The sequence below is a fragment of the Saccostrea cucullata genome, unplaced genomic scaffold (assembly GCF_032062105.1).
Source record: "Saccostrea cucullata isolate Sc308-1 unplaced genomic scaffold, CSIRO_AGI_Scuc_v1 ctg10368, whole genome shotgun sequence".
NCBI lineage: Eukaryota > Metazoa > Mollusca > Bivalvia > Ostreida > Ostreidae > Saccostrea > Saccostrea cuccullata.
The window spans coordinates 4,422-18,085 of NW_026925532.1; the positions used below are offsets into that span (position 1 = coordinate 4,422).

Here is a 13,664-nt window from a genome sequence, read left to right on the forward strand (position 1 = left end):
CAACTTCCTGTTTGTCTGTGCGTCTGTCCGTTTCATACATGACAAATTTTCGTAGCAGTTTTCTTATAATCTATTCATAGCAGATGCTTGAAATTTTATTACCGACTTTGTTGAGGCATGCCATATGGTGGGTTTGATTTTGATATGAATCTGATGTCATCTTCATCTGCCTGTAATTGAACTTGTGTAAATAGTATATTAACATGATAGTGCTTATTTACATCAGAGCGGGGGTATTACTAGTGAGCATTGGCTCACAGATTTCTTGTTTTTTTTCAGCTTATTGTGTCGATCCTTTCCCCGGTAAATGTATGTGACAATGTGGTCCCTGTGTGATAAGGTTTACCTATGGTATGTCTTTATTATACGCACACAGATTGCCATAACGGCTGCAGATAAGCATTGGAATCAACATGTGCTTGTTTTTGTTTTTCGTTTTACTCATGTTAGGGTTTGGAAACGTCTGTTTTACAGTACAAGGTAGGCCAAGGGACATCGATGGAGGGCCGGGTCATTTTAAAGATTTCATGACAAAAAAACTATAACTTGATTAATGACTGCATGGGGGGCAGCTTCAAATGATAAAGTTTAAGGAATTATGTAGGTCATACAATTTAATTCATGTACAAAGGTGTCGGAAGCAAATTGAATGGGATGGGGGGCTAATTGAAATAAAAAAAAATCAAACCTGGAAAAAAGCAAAAACCTTGGGTGGAGGAGGGTCTTTCAGTACCATTATAGGTTGCTATGTGTCTGTTGAAAGTGGGGGGAGGGATAAATCAACAAAAAGCGACGGTTAGGGAATGTTCAATGCCTATACTACATATCTATTTTTATAAAGAAAGTGAGGGCTACACCCCCCCCCCCCCCCCGTTCCGACGCCGATATATACTTGCATTATTATATATTAAACAGAAAGTGCATTGCAAGTCTGATACACATTCCTTTAATAAGGGGTTTTAAGATAAGCGAGGAATCGTCTTCTTACAAGGATGTTCAATTTTATAGAAATACACACACGTAGTCACTTATTTCTTTTCATGGCATTCTTATGCCCCCTTCGAAGAACATGGAAACATTGTTTTGCTGCTGTTGTCTGCATTTCGGTCGGTCAGTGGTCTGTCTGTCTGTCTTCCGGCCCACCATCGATTTCCGTTCATTTTGCATGATATACTGAAAAGAAGTTTGGCTTTTGTGAAAGAAATTATGCCAAATTCTGTTTTGGGTACGATCAAGCAATTTTTGATAAATTTATGCTCCTTGAAGGACTCAGATAAATTCCAAAATTATTTACATTTTCCATCCACTTTTTTTCTGAGGTTGTAGTAAGACCCCTTTTTATTTCTTTTTAAGTCCATGACCATGACTGTCCCCATCCGTGCGTTGTAAACGGTCATCATTTCTGCTACCCTCCGCCCTGCCCACCCCCGGCATGTTCGGACCCCGTGTACGCCCCGGGACAATGTTGTACTGTCTGTCCAGATGACTGTCCTCACGGAACCTGCAGAGTGGGAAACAGGACTATGTGTTACCCTGTTCCCTGCCCCCTCCCCCCGTGTGATAACCCTGTCACCACCCCCGGGGACTGTTGTCCACATTGTCCGAAAGGTACGTGTTTCTCTACTTCGTGGAACATTTTCAAATAATTTTCTTCTTTTTACATTTTGTGTTTCTAGCTTAATTGACATGTGTGAATTCATGAACCCTTTAAAGCAAAATGTTTATTTCATTGATAAAGGTGCGTACTTCATAAAATAAATAAATATTGAAATGTATTGTGTTGACAGGTGCACGTGTGTGTGTGTGGAGAGGGGTAGTCATATTTAATCGTTTCTAACTTATTGAATTCATTAAAAAACATGCATGAATTTCTAGAGAGCAGAAATAATTTTATTTCCAGACTGTCCTCATCCATGTGTCGCTGGAGGAAAGACCTACTGCCACCCAGTACCATGCCCCCACCCTCCGTGTGACAACCCCGTGACCACCCCCGGGGACTGCTGTCCTCACTGCCCGGACACTCTGTAGATATATGTCAATAAACCTAAATATAGATCATTGATCAGTCGACTAATGAAATCATTGATGAAAATGCACAATGAATTACTTTTTTCCCAAAAACTCATGTACAAATAAATACTGTATGTGATATACTGTTTGAATATTTTTGTAAAAGAAATCATGATTGTAAAAGGTGTCATACAATTTTTTTCAATTTTAAAAAAATCAAAATTCAAGTCTTTAATTAATTTGGCGGATAAAGCACTGGTAACCGGGTCAAGGGGGGTCTGCCCCCTCTGATTACAAAGGAAGAGTACTTGTCAGTTTCATCACATGCATATTTACTCCAGCTTGAAAAGTGAGAAGGTATATATGTAGTGATCGGAATGTCCATCCGTATGTCCGTCTAGCTTTACGTCTGTTCGTTGCACTTTTCGGGTACCCATCTCTTATCCGCAACTCCTCATACCACTGAATAAAATTTATTTTACGTTTTGGGTTTCCGGCCTATAACAAAATATCAACACTTACTCCCATTCTTTTTATAATATTGAAAGGCGCCCATGTCTTATCTGCAACTCCTCCGAGTCCTATACAACTGAATAAAATTTTATGTCTTAGATACTTTCACAGATTTTTTATAATAATTACATTACAGTGGCGGATTCAAGAATCTTGAAGGGGCGACCAGTTTAGGGTTGGGGAAGGGGCCACAGCCACCAAAAACAAAACCAAAACAATTTATTAAAACGTGTATTTTTTGAACACAAAAAGGGGAGGCGTATCTGTGCATAGTATGCCATTATGCATCTCCTTTTTTTACTTTTTGATCTGACATCCATTTCGGATCTCCCAGAGTAAAACATTGACTTTGCCATTTGAATCGTATGGGAGTCAGGGGTATCATTTGTTGAGTAACCGATCAGTGCTAACAGTACTTCTATTTCAATTAGCATCAGGAGAAGGCAAGCAGCTGGACCATAATATATATGCACCTGCCAAATGAACTGTAAAAGTTTCTCTTGCAGAAGTTTATATCACATTTTGAAATAGGTGTTAATGCGGCATTTTATGTAATTTTGCTTTCCATGCAAAAATGTCCTCCAAATTTTACACGGTATATGTTTTTCACTTTGACCATTAGCCGCAGAACTTGAGCGTTATGGTTTTATACTAGTATTGACCATAACGCTATAAGCTACAGATCCCCTAAAGCAAAATAAGTGCAATTTACGGCGCAATATTTTTTGCGCACTTTTGGTGAGAATTTCTCCACTTTTCAGCATCTGTCAATTAACTACCTTTCACTCTCTAATTCTAGGCACATTATTTAACTATAATCTGTATATTTTATCCATCTCCCAACCCTTTATAATCTTCTCTACAAGTGATAAACTAGCTTGATTAAAATTATTTGTTAGATTGCTGAAAATTCACTTCAAGCGAGTTTATTGCCTATAGAGACAACTATAAATGGTTGGGAGGTGGATAAAATACATACTGCTACAAAGTGTGTGTAGAATTAGGGAGTGAAAAGTACTAGATTGACAAATGCTAGAAAGTGGAGAAATTCTCCCCTAAAGTGCGCAAAAAGTATTGCGCCGTAAATTGCACCTTTTGCATTAGGGGATCTGTAGCGTTCGTTATGGTGAAGATTAATATATAAAACCATAACGCTACATGCAGTTCTGCAGCTATTTGACCATAGGCGCTTGGTTTCAGGACTTTTTATATACAGTCATTTTTAAAATGCGAATTTTTATTTTTATATTAATGAGGGTATTCAGACACACCTAGAAAAATACACAATACACAAAATACACCATCCTGAAACCACGGGTACCTGTGCCTGAAACCAAGCGCCTATGTGTTTGACAGGGAAACTTGACTTTTATCCGGATGTGATCGTTCTTGTTTGGGTACTAATATGCTTTTGTTTATTTCCGATTAAAATCGAAACACGACACCGACTGACAGTTCTAAGTGGCACTGCACTAGTATTTCGACACATTCTGTTTAAATGGTCTGATTAATAATAAACGGTAAGATAAGGCATTGTTTATCGATTATTTACTCATTAAAATTGTATTTGGAAGGTGTTTAATTGAGCAGCTTCAGCATTCAGATTTGCCTAGTGTGACCTTGTGCTAGAAAGGATTTTGCTTATGTCATGTTCTAAAATTGCAACTAAATACAAAATTAATTTATTATTATTCCCACCCCGCAAATTCAATTTTTAAGAACACAACACCAAAAAAAAAAAAAAAAAAAAAATCAATATTAAATTCCTAAAATTTAAGTAACAAATTGTTAAATGTACACATGGTGCATGTAAGTCTTTTTTTTTTAATTTATATAAAATATTTTAAAATGATTTTATTTTTATGAAAACATATCCTAAAATGTTATTTATCTTTACACTTGACACTTGTTTTCAGCCTGTGAGTACGTGGCCAAGAAGATTGGCCGCGCTCTGGGCGTCTCCAAAGATGAGGCATCGCCTCAGAAAACGGCCAGTTGTTCCGGTAAAGCGGGACAGGAGAAGTACCGACCCCTAAATATTTCCATTTCTAATTGTTTTCTTTATGATAAACACTACAAAAGTGTATCTTGTTAATTTCATGATAATACCCTGTGGTATGTATATTTCTCCATTACTGAAAGGTCAGGTGTCAACCTGCATGTATATCACTAGCGTATAAATATACTCAAGAAAAAATAGATGTTTTAATTGTTTACTAAGTAACTTGATATGATATATCTTTTTAACACACAAAATAAATAATGAATTATCTTCGGCTCGAAAGTAAGTCACAAGCGCAACGCTGTCCACTATGACCGAGGCCTCGCGAGCCCGAGAACTCCACTTCCGTAACAGCCACGTGGAGAAATTGACATTGCCACATGGATCTGCACGTACTCCATCATCTGATACAGACATCGTCCCTTAGTCATTACCATCCAACTTCTTAAGCAACTCAACTTCTTCTGTAATTATAACATCCATACAAAGCGGTTTCCTGACCATGCTGACCAGCTCCCGTTTCATCAACTGCAACATTGCATTCAATATGGCGGCGGAGAAGTGACATTGTGCCTATATATGTTCGTGCTTCCGACAACCTAAATCTAGGTCACATATATAATTAAAGTTAGCAAAATTGCTTTGATAATAATATAAAATTCTTTTCTTGTTTATTTTATAAATGTTGATTTTTGACAACGGTAAATATAAATAGTCAATAAATTTGTTTCGTGTTTTTGGGACTATTTTTTATAGTAAAATTTGACGTCATGGGGCCTTGTGTATTTCAAATCTACTCAATTAGACGGTATTCCGATTTATTTTAAGATGGTTATTTCAAGTAAAAATGGAAATATAAGGAATCACTGTCTAGTTTTGAGGGTATGCCAGGGACATCAACAATAGTGGGAAACATGGGATAATTTTAGCATAACGGGCTTCGCCCTTTTTGCAAATTATCCCATGTTTCCCACTATTGTTGATGCCCTGGCATACCCTCAAAACTAGACATTGATTCCTTAAATAACGGTAGGTGATCAGAGAGGAGGGGTAAGGGGTTAGTTACATGTACGAGGCGCATTGCACGCACATATTTATGAATAACGTAAAATTTATAGCATTTGTGACATGATCTGAAAAATAAACAAATTTGAAATGTATGTAATTTTTTTGTAACCATCTAAAAATATATTAATATATTATGTGTTTTGTGTTTTAACCTAGATTACCTGCATATATATGATTTAAAAAAATATGAATAGGATGTGTTTACAGAAACTTACAGAGTTATATTTTTCAAAGAAGTACATTTCAGTTCAAAAACATTCTTGTTTTGATTTATATTTTTTATAACACACTGTTTTCAATTTCTTTTATTTTATGTCTTAATAAAATTGGTAAATTACATTATAGCTTAGTATGGAGATAAATTTATGGAATGCATGGTTTGAATTCAGGGCAGATAAGTTTTTGATTTATAAAATTCAAAAGCTTAGGGTAACTAAGTACATATTCCACTTTAAATATTATGTTTTTTAATCTACAGAGAGTTCTCAAGGGAATGGTTACTCAGAAGGAGTCACCAACGGAGAGAGGCAGGCGTGTACAAAGTCGACAGGATGAAGCTAAAGAAAGGCAACTCCTGTTGCCCTAAATGTCACCGATTCTACTGCAGATTTATCTCTCTTGTTTTCATCTAGTGTGTGTAAAACAGGAATAATGATAAGTCAGTTTTAAACATGATTAACTTTATGGAATCTGACTGTGATATGATGGTATATCTCCTGTAGAAAATAGTGATTTTGATGAACTCAAAAGGACATAATGTTATGTTTTTTATGATTGAACAAAAAACAAAACACATAACCAAAAACATGTGCATGTACCTCCTTTTCTGAAATTATTTTAAATTTGAATGATTTTTAACTTACTCAGGAAAAATGCTTAATTTTTGTTGTTGTTTTTATTTTGAATGACTGTTACATTTGTAAGATTCCTAGACTTAGGTTTTATTACCCCCCCCTCCCAATTCATTATTTTACTTTTTAGATGATATCTTAAAATACATATAGGTAGTTAAGTGTTTAAATATATCTCTTATGATGCAAGGCTATTGTGAAAAAAAACTGTAATTTTATCAGTCTTACCTACTTCACTTGCAATATTCTTTTAAAAAATTCACAATTTTTAATGTGTCTGGCATAAAATTGGGAAATTATTTTCAATACAACCATAGATTTATAGCAGAAAATTATCCTGGTTTGATATTATTCTGATTAAGCATAATTGACATATTGTATATATGTGATTAATATACACTCTGACATTTACAATGTACGTTCATGATTTATATCTTTAACATCTTAATTTTTTTCACTGTCATATTATTTTGATATGTATGTCAAATCTATTTTATTGTTTTATTCCAGAATTGTCAAAACAAGTGCTAATGATAAGACTGATAAAAACATATCTTAGATATGAAGTCTGTCTTTGATGATCATCACAACATAGTTGAATGAAACAATAAAATATTTGGAATTGTTTTTCCTTGGTTTTTGAACACGTATGTTTGTTTAAACTGTTCCTTCAACAAGTATTTTAAACTGACTCAATGAGTAAAAATCGATTTTTTCTTTTATAAAGTAAAAGATATATAACATTTGTAAATACAGTTGAATTACGTGTCAGATATTAACGTAAAAGTGATAGATGGTGGGTAACTCAGTACCTGGGAACAATGATACAAACCAAATGGAGTACATTTAACTCGTGCATCTTCAGATATCAGACTCGGGGGACAAACCCCCTCGTCTGATATCTGAAGATACACTCCTTAAAAGGTACTCTATTTAAAACATATGATTAAAGTGAAATTTAGATAAAGTTGGCTACATTGCATATTGTATAGCATCCAAAAAGTTAGCTGCAGATCTGTAGCGTTATGGTTTTATATACTAGTATTTGTCTTGGACCATAACGCTACAGATCCCGTAATGCAAAAAGGTGCAATTTACGGCGCAATAATTTTTGCGCACTTTTGGGGAGAATTTCACCACTTTCCAGCATCGGTCAATTAACTACCTTTCACTCCCTAATTCTAGGCACATTATTTAATAATCTGTATATTTTAACCACCTCCCAACCCTTTATAGTCGTCTCTACAAGTGATAAACTCGCTTGATTAAAATTATTTGTTAGATTGCTTAAAATTCACCTCAAGCGAGTTTATTGCCTGTATGGTTGGGAGGTGGATAAAATATACATTTAGAATATCTTGAAAAATTATCAGTAGTTAAGGTGCATTGCATATGTCCTTAATTCTAGATGAACAATTAAGCTGCACACATAAACGTAAATCTAGCTCTACTTAGAGTTGTCGTTAGTTGCATGTACTTTTAACTACTATAATTAATAGCAAAATTCGTGGACGGCTTTCATGAAAGTTTTAAGCTTATATACCTGAAGGCTAAAGCGAGCTTTTCTGATCACATTTTGTCCTTTTATCCATCGTCTATCTCTCCGTCCGTCTGCCGTCTAGAACCACTGGACCAATTTTTACCAAACTTACCACATTAAATCATCAAATGTGAAGGGGATTCAAGCTAGATTGAATGAAGGACTATACATGTACCTTCTTAAAGCCTTCTAGCCTAAGGGAAGATAAATAAGAATTAATATTTGGAATATCTTTTTAAATTTTTCTTCTCGAGAACCAGTGGGCCAAAAAATGAACATTTATACAACCTTCTTATCATAGTGTGATTCAAGTTAATGATTTGTCAGCTAATCAAAATTCATTCTACACTAACAGAGGATGAATGATAACAGACAAGTTTCATATTTTTAGCACGGTGGATCTTGAGAAGACTTTTTAAAGATGCCACTATTTTTTAATTCAAGAATCGAAGTAGTTGGTATGGGGACTTCAACGTATTTTTTTCATTTTGTTGATAATGCATATAGAATTTAAAGACTGTAAATTTCAGGAGCCACACCCCCTTCTTGATGCACACATGCATGCATGCCTTTCAGAATCCCAAGACTTAACCATCCTATTGCCTACATTTTTCACTCCCTCATTCTAGAAACATTCTTTAACCAGTCTGTATATTTTATCCTCCTCCCAACCCTTTATAATCGTCTGTGAAGCAATAAATTAGCTTGAAATGATTTTTCCGCTGGATTACAGAAAATTCAAATCAAGCCGTTTTATCACTTTTATATATAGACAACTATATAAAGGGTTGAGAAGTGGATAAAATATACAGAATCGTTTTAAAAAGTGTCTAGAACGAGGGTGTGAAAGGTAGTTGATTGACTAAATCTATAAAGTGGAGAAATTCTCCCCAACAGTGCGCAAAAACATAAAACCATAGCGCTACAGTTCAGCAGCTAACCCTGTGTACCAAACAATTACAAAAGTTAGCAGGCCAGTTTCAAGTTTAAATGCGCACATCGTGGTACTATTAATGAAATTTTACAATAAGCCATTATATATTTTACAATTTACTGAAACGCGAAAGAAACGCAACATAATATTTAAGGGGTTAATATTAGATATAGAATATAATGTTGTATCTAAAAAGTCAGGATACCTTCAACTCTGCAAATATCGGTTATTTAACGGTTGAATGATTTTATACCATTACCTGAAGTTAAGTTTGAGTCTGCTTAAAAAATAAAAGTTAGAATGTTTAACAAAACATTTGGCAATAATATAGGGGTTTAGGGGTTTATAATATTTTCAATATTTCGAAAAAAAATAAATTCTCCTTTCTTTTTTCCGGAAGCGATGCCAAAGCATTTCCATTGCTCTAGCTAGAAAATCTCAAAATAAAGGTGATGGAGAATTCCAGATGCAAATATGCACTACATCACGCCTTAACAGGCTCATGTGTATCAGCGTAATAAATGACAGTCCGTGGACCGGAAGTCCAAGGGTTACTACACTGCGCTAGGTTAGAGAAAATCTTCAATATCTGGAAAACAGGCATTTAAAAATGCCCCCCCCCCAAAAAAAAAAGTTAAAGATATCCAATAAACATTTTCATCAAATCTCTGATGTTTGAAAATCGAGTTTTACCTAACTGTATTCATTTGTTTTTTGAAAATCATTAGATAAAAAAATCAAACATTTATATATATTTTATTGCTTGTTGCGTTTCTTTTGCGTTTCAGTATATTATTAAGGTATGCATTCTTACATATACAAGTACTTTGTAATTCAAACGGTGACTTTATATAGATATATTACACGTAATTAGATACAAATGTAATGGGTTTTTTATTAATTTGATTTTCTTGTCTAATTTCCTTTCTTCTACTGTCGTTTCCTAACACATACAAAAAAACTGTTTTCAAATTTGTTAGCAAGAATAAAGTTCACAGTCTTTTCATTCCTTCTTCACTAGCACTGTTGTTGAGTGTTGTCGGGGTCCGCACCATTCAGTCTGAAAGAAAGCAAACAGAAACTTCTATTATAGTAAGTTACTTCAAAAAGAAAAAAATACGGAAAAGTGCACTCCATAAATTTGTCGAAATCTGACATGACGGTGATTTCGTCTTCATTTGATGTTGTGCTAATTGTTAATGAGCGTTAATTTGCGATTGATAGCCATCTCTAAACTTTACCAGAGAAGGCTGGCACCCTAGTGCGACACCGCATCATCGCTCGTTAGTCGCTTAAGTGCCATGTTTTTCTGATGATATCGCGGTATTGTGCGAGATCTCGCGCGTCATCTGAAACGATTAAAAGGTACACCGATCCCCACGAGATGGCCAGTGGAGACATTGCTGAATTAAATTAACGATGATCTGAAATATCTTTATATCGATTTAAACTTTCTAATGAATCACAGAGATGTATGGATAAAATTCTAATTTGTATTAATCCAAAAAAGAAAGTTTTTTTTTTCATTACATGTACAAGTAACCAGAAAGATCAAATACCAATAAGCATATATTATTATTTTTTTTTAAAACTTTTGCCCAATCAAATTTGTAAAGTTAAAAGACAATAAAATATTTTAAAATCAAACCAGATACATATATACAACAATATTTTTATTTTTGTTTGGTTTAACTTTATCTTATTCCCCCCCCCCCCCCCAAAAAAAACAATTTGCAAAAAAAGCCAAAATTTGGAAAGAGAGAAAATCTGGCCTTAATTTATTCTATAGAGTAATATATTTTAAAAACCATCATATGATGATGATGCTATTTAGAATTATACTAGATTTATAATTACATATATGCGCACGTATTAATCACGCAGGAAAAGCGTTAACTTTACTTTACGTGTTACAAAATGAAATCACATATGACTCCGAGGGAAAAATTCTACTTAAAAAAGTGATATATCTAAAACCTCCCTGTACATGTTTTCTATAAAAAAGTGATATATATATATATATATATATATATATATATATATATATATATATATATATATATATATATATATATATATATATATATATATATATAAAACCTCTGATATATATTTTTATTCCTGTACAAGTTTACTTGCATTTGCCTTATATAGGTTAGTTGTTACTATCATAACAATTTTATAATAAAAGTCATAATAGTCAATGCATTTTTTTATGGAAGAAGATATTTGAAACACGCTATAATTATGCAATAAACCTGAATTTAATTCTTCACTGATTTGCTGTACTAACACTAGGTAGCCAATCAAGGGTTTACAACCCGCTTACTAGTACGATAACTAGATTACTAGTAACTTCAATATAAATCGCAATTAATTTAGCTGCAAATACTTAAAATTCACTCGTAGATTTTTCCAACTTACATGAATCGGGTATTCTATAGCTAGATAATAATCGCTTTCACGCTATGATGGTCACAATCTGAATATTAAATTCTTATGGAAATTCTGTACACCATCAACATTTCGTAGGAAAACAAATATTTGATTTTAACGTAATTTTTTTTTCAGATTGTGATGGCCAAAGGCTATAAAATAGCAAACCATATAACGCCACGACATTTGAATTTTCAGGATACATCTTGCCTTATCCACCTCTTCTAAATTCTAATTTCAACTTTCAATTGCACAAATACATGTGTATGTACATGTATACTAGTATCATTCAAACATAAATACAGATAATTTTGCATACTATCAATGTCAAGTTTCGGAACTTTCCAAAGCATAAAACCTTGACAATGTGAGGATGGTTGTTTTTTTCCCTGTAGACAATAAATTACGTTATAAAAGTTTGTAGATGATGACAATCCTGCATGTGATACATGGAAATATTATTTTCTCGAAAATATTGTTGTATTTAAACAAAAAATGTATACTGTATCAATTTTATGTGTCAATAACATTTAATTTGTTCCAATAAGTATAAATTAAAATCATACTTATATCTTAGTTGTGACGTGTGACGTTAAATTGATTTAATTTTAAGAAATTTTAAAACACAAAGTACAAAAACTTTTTCATTATCAAAATAAAATTCAAAATATTTTCGAAAAAAAGGAAAGGTAATTTAAAAGTCTTTATGATCTTCTGCAACTACAGAACCTTTTTTTTTTTTTACTAGCAATCAATTTAATACAAAGATTGACATCTATTGATATTTTGTTAGAGAGTGTGTGCATTTATGAACAGAGGTTATAGAATACCAGGTAGATTTGACAACAGAATCCCTGCCTGATTTCAACACTGTATCGAAAAATGCTCAAAGAAGCTTTGTCTTTATAAAAGAAAAGTAAGATTAACAGAAAACTAATTGATATTAATTTCACACTTACCGGTCATAAACGGTCTCCGTGCACACCCTCGGATTCCTCAGGGAGGGGACAAACTCCGTCCAGTTCTTCTGTGGCAAACCGACAGGAAGACTCGCGACGAACTCCAACATGGCGCAAACTTCTGGCTGAATTCTCCGGGAATGCCGGACATTTGGCGATCAGGAACGGCCTGACTTTTTCTTTTTTGTCTTCTGGAGCAGGTATTGTAGCTTTTGCTGTTGGTTTATCAGAAAAAGGGGTCTGGAAGTAAGACTGCCCAAACATCGGGTGACTAACGGGTGTTCGGTACGCTGGATGGTGATAACTTTCAGGTGTCTGAGTATTAGGTCCGGGAATATCTTGGACACGTGTATTCGGGGAGAACATTAGCTGTCGTCTGGGAGTTTGCGCTCCATGAGCGGCATATGCTGCGATAATCATACTGCTTCTCAGGGGCGAGAATGGCTCATGCGGAAGTCTCATTCCCAAGGCAGGAAGTGTCGCCTGTGACAATGCCAAACCGTGTCGTCTTTGGTCGTCCTTTACTAGCATATCCGTCAGTGCTTTGATATAAGCAATAGCCAGCCTCAATGTTCGGATCTTAGACATGCGTCGATGATATAAATGGTACTGCTGGGGTATACATCTCCTCAAATCTGCCAGCGCAGACGACATTTTCTTCATCCGTCGTCTTTCCATGAAATTAGCCGATCGTCTTCTTTCTTCTATTTCTGCCTCCGACAGGTTAAGTTTGTCAAATTTTTTAGTCCCTTTACATTTTGATACGATTTGTGTTTCTTTTTCTGTTGTTAAATCTATGGGCGACTCTTCGTCTTCGATTTGGAAAATTTGGTTATTGCCTTCCTCTGCCATGATTGCAATGTTCCCGCAGACGACTACCGTTTATTCCTTCCTCAATTCAATACAACAAGTGTCTGTAACCAAGTTAACGGGGCATCTCTCATCATATAAAGATCCCCCTTGATGGGCGGGGGACGCTGTATGGGGGTCGTAAATTTACTTTGGGTCGCCAGTGTCCCCGCTGTGATTCAAGCTGGACCGTGTAAACTGCCACTACGGCTTTATAACGAGAATCTAATAACTCTCAGATTGTGCTAAAGACACATATTTATCTATTTCTTTCACACAATCACGCTAAATAAAGGGGTCTCTTCTAGTCTGTCTTTGATTCTAACAGCCAAAGAACATAGCACCAGATTAACAAACGCATTGTGGTCTTCCTGTCCCGTGTCAGAAAGATTTCTTTTCAAGGAAATTTGAACAGTCGTTCATTTTTAGATGCATTGCCATTGGCGTTCATTTGAAGACATATATGTATTATTTCCTTTCAACATTAAAAAGACGAAAACGG

The 13,664-nt window shown here is 34.6% G+C and overlaps 2 protein-coding genes and 1 long non-coding RNA gene across 3 annotated transcripts; 2 read left to right on the plus strand and 1 right to left on the minus strand.

Moving 5' to 3' along the window:
- Positions 1-363: 363 nt before the first annotated feature.
- LOC134269128 (cysteine-rich motor neuron 1 protein-like) lies at positions 364-2,112 on the plus strand. Its single transcript, XM_062751349.1, has 3 exons — positions 364-480; positions 1,354-1,608; positions 1,901-2,112. Exons 1-3 carry the CDS (start codon positions 414-416, stop codon positions 2,026-2,028), a joined length of 450 nt encoding a protein of 149 aa, XP_062607333.1. The 5' UTR covers positions 364-413; the 3' UTR covers positions 2,029-2,112.
- Positions 2,113-3,910: 1,798 nt separating this feature from the next.
- Positions 3,911-7,048, plus strand: LOC134269129 (uncharacterized). The gene is made up of 3 exons (XR_009992505.1): positions 3,911-4,043; positions 4,440-4,577; positions 6,084-7,048. It is a non-coding gene; the product is annotated as an uncharacterized LOC134269129 (long non-coding RNA).
- A 2,863-nt stretch (positions 7,049-9,911) lies between these two features.
- On the minus strand, positions 9,912-13,214 carry LOC134269131 (uncharacterized). Its single transcript, XM_062751350.1, has 2 exons — positions 12,314-13,214; positions 9,912-9,978 (listed from the first exon to the last, which is right to left on the minus strand). The coding sequence occupies exon 1, from the start codon at positions 13,163-13,165 to the stop codon at positions 12,317-12,319; it is 849 nt and encodes a 282-aa protein (XP_062607334.1). The 5' UTR covers positions 13,166-13,214; the 3' UTR covers positions 9,912-9,978; positions 12,314-12,316.
- Positions 13,215-13,664: the final 450 nt, after the last annotated feature.

Bases quoted from the DNA above. Each gene is read 5' to 3' on its own strand.
- LOC134269128 (XM_062751349.1), top strand. From the start codon at position 414: ATGTGCTTGTTTTTGTTTTTCGTTTTACTCATGTTAGGGTTTGGAAAC. The intron at 481-1,353 runs GTAGGCCAAGGG...TTTCTTTTTAAG, and splicing joins CGTCTGTTTTACAGTACAAG to TCCATGACCATGACTGTCCC. The intron at 1,609-1,900 runs GTACGTGTTTCT...TTTTATTTCCAG, and splicing joins TTGTCCACATTGTCCGAAAG to ACTGTCCTCATCCATGTGTC.
- LOC134269131 (XM_062751350.1), bottom strand. From the start codon at position 13,165: ATGGCAGAGGAAGGCAATAACCAAATTTTCCAAATCGAAGACGAAGAG.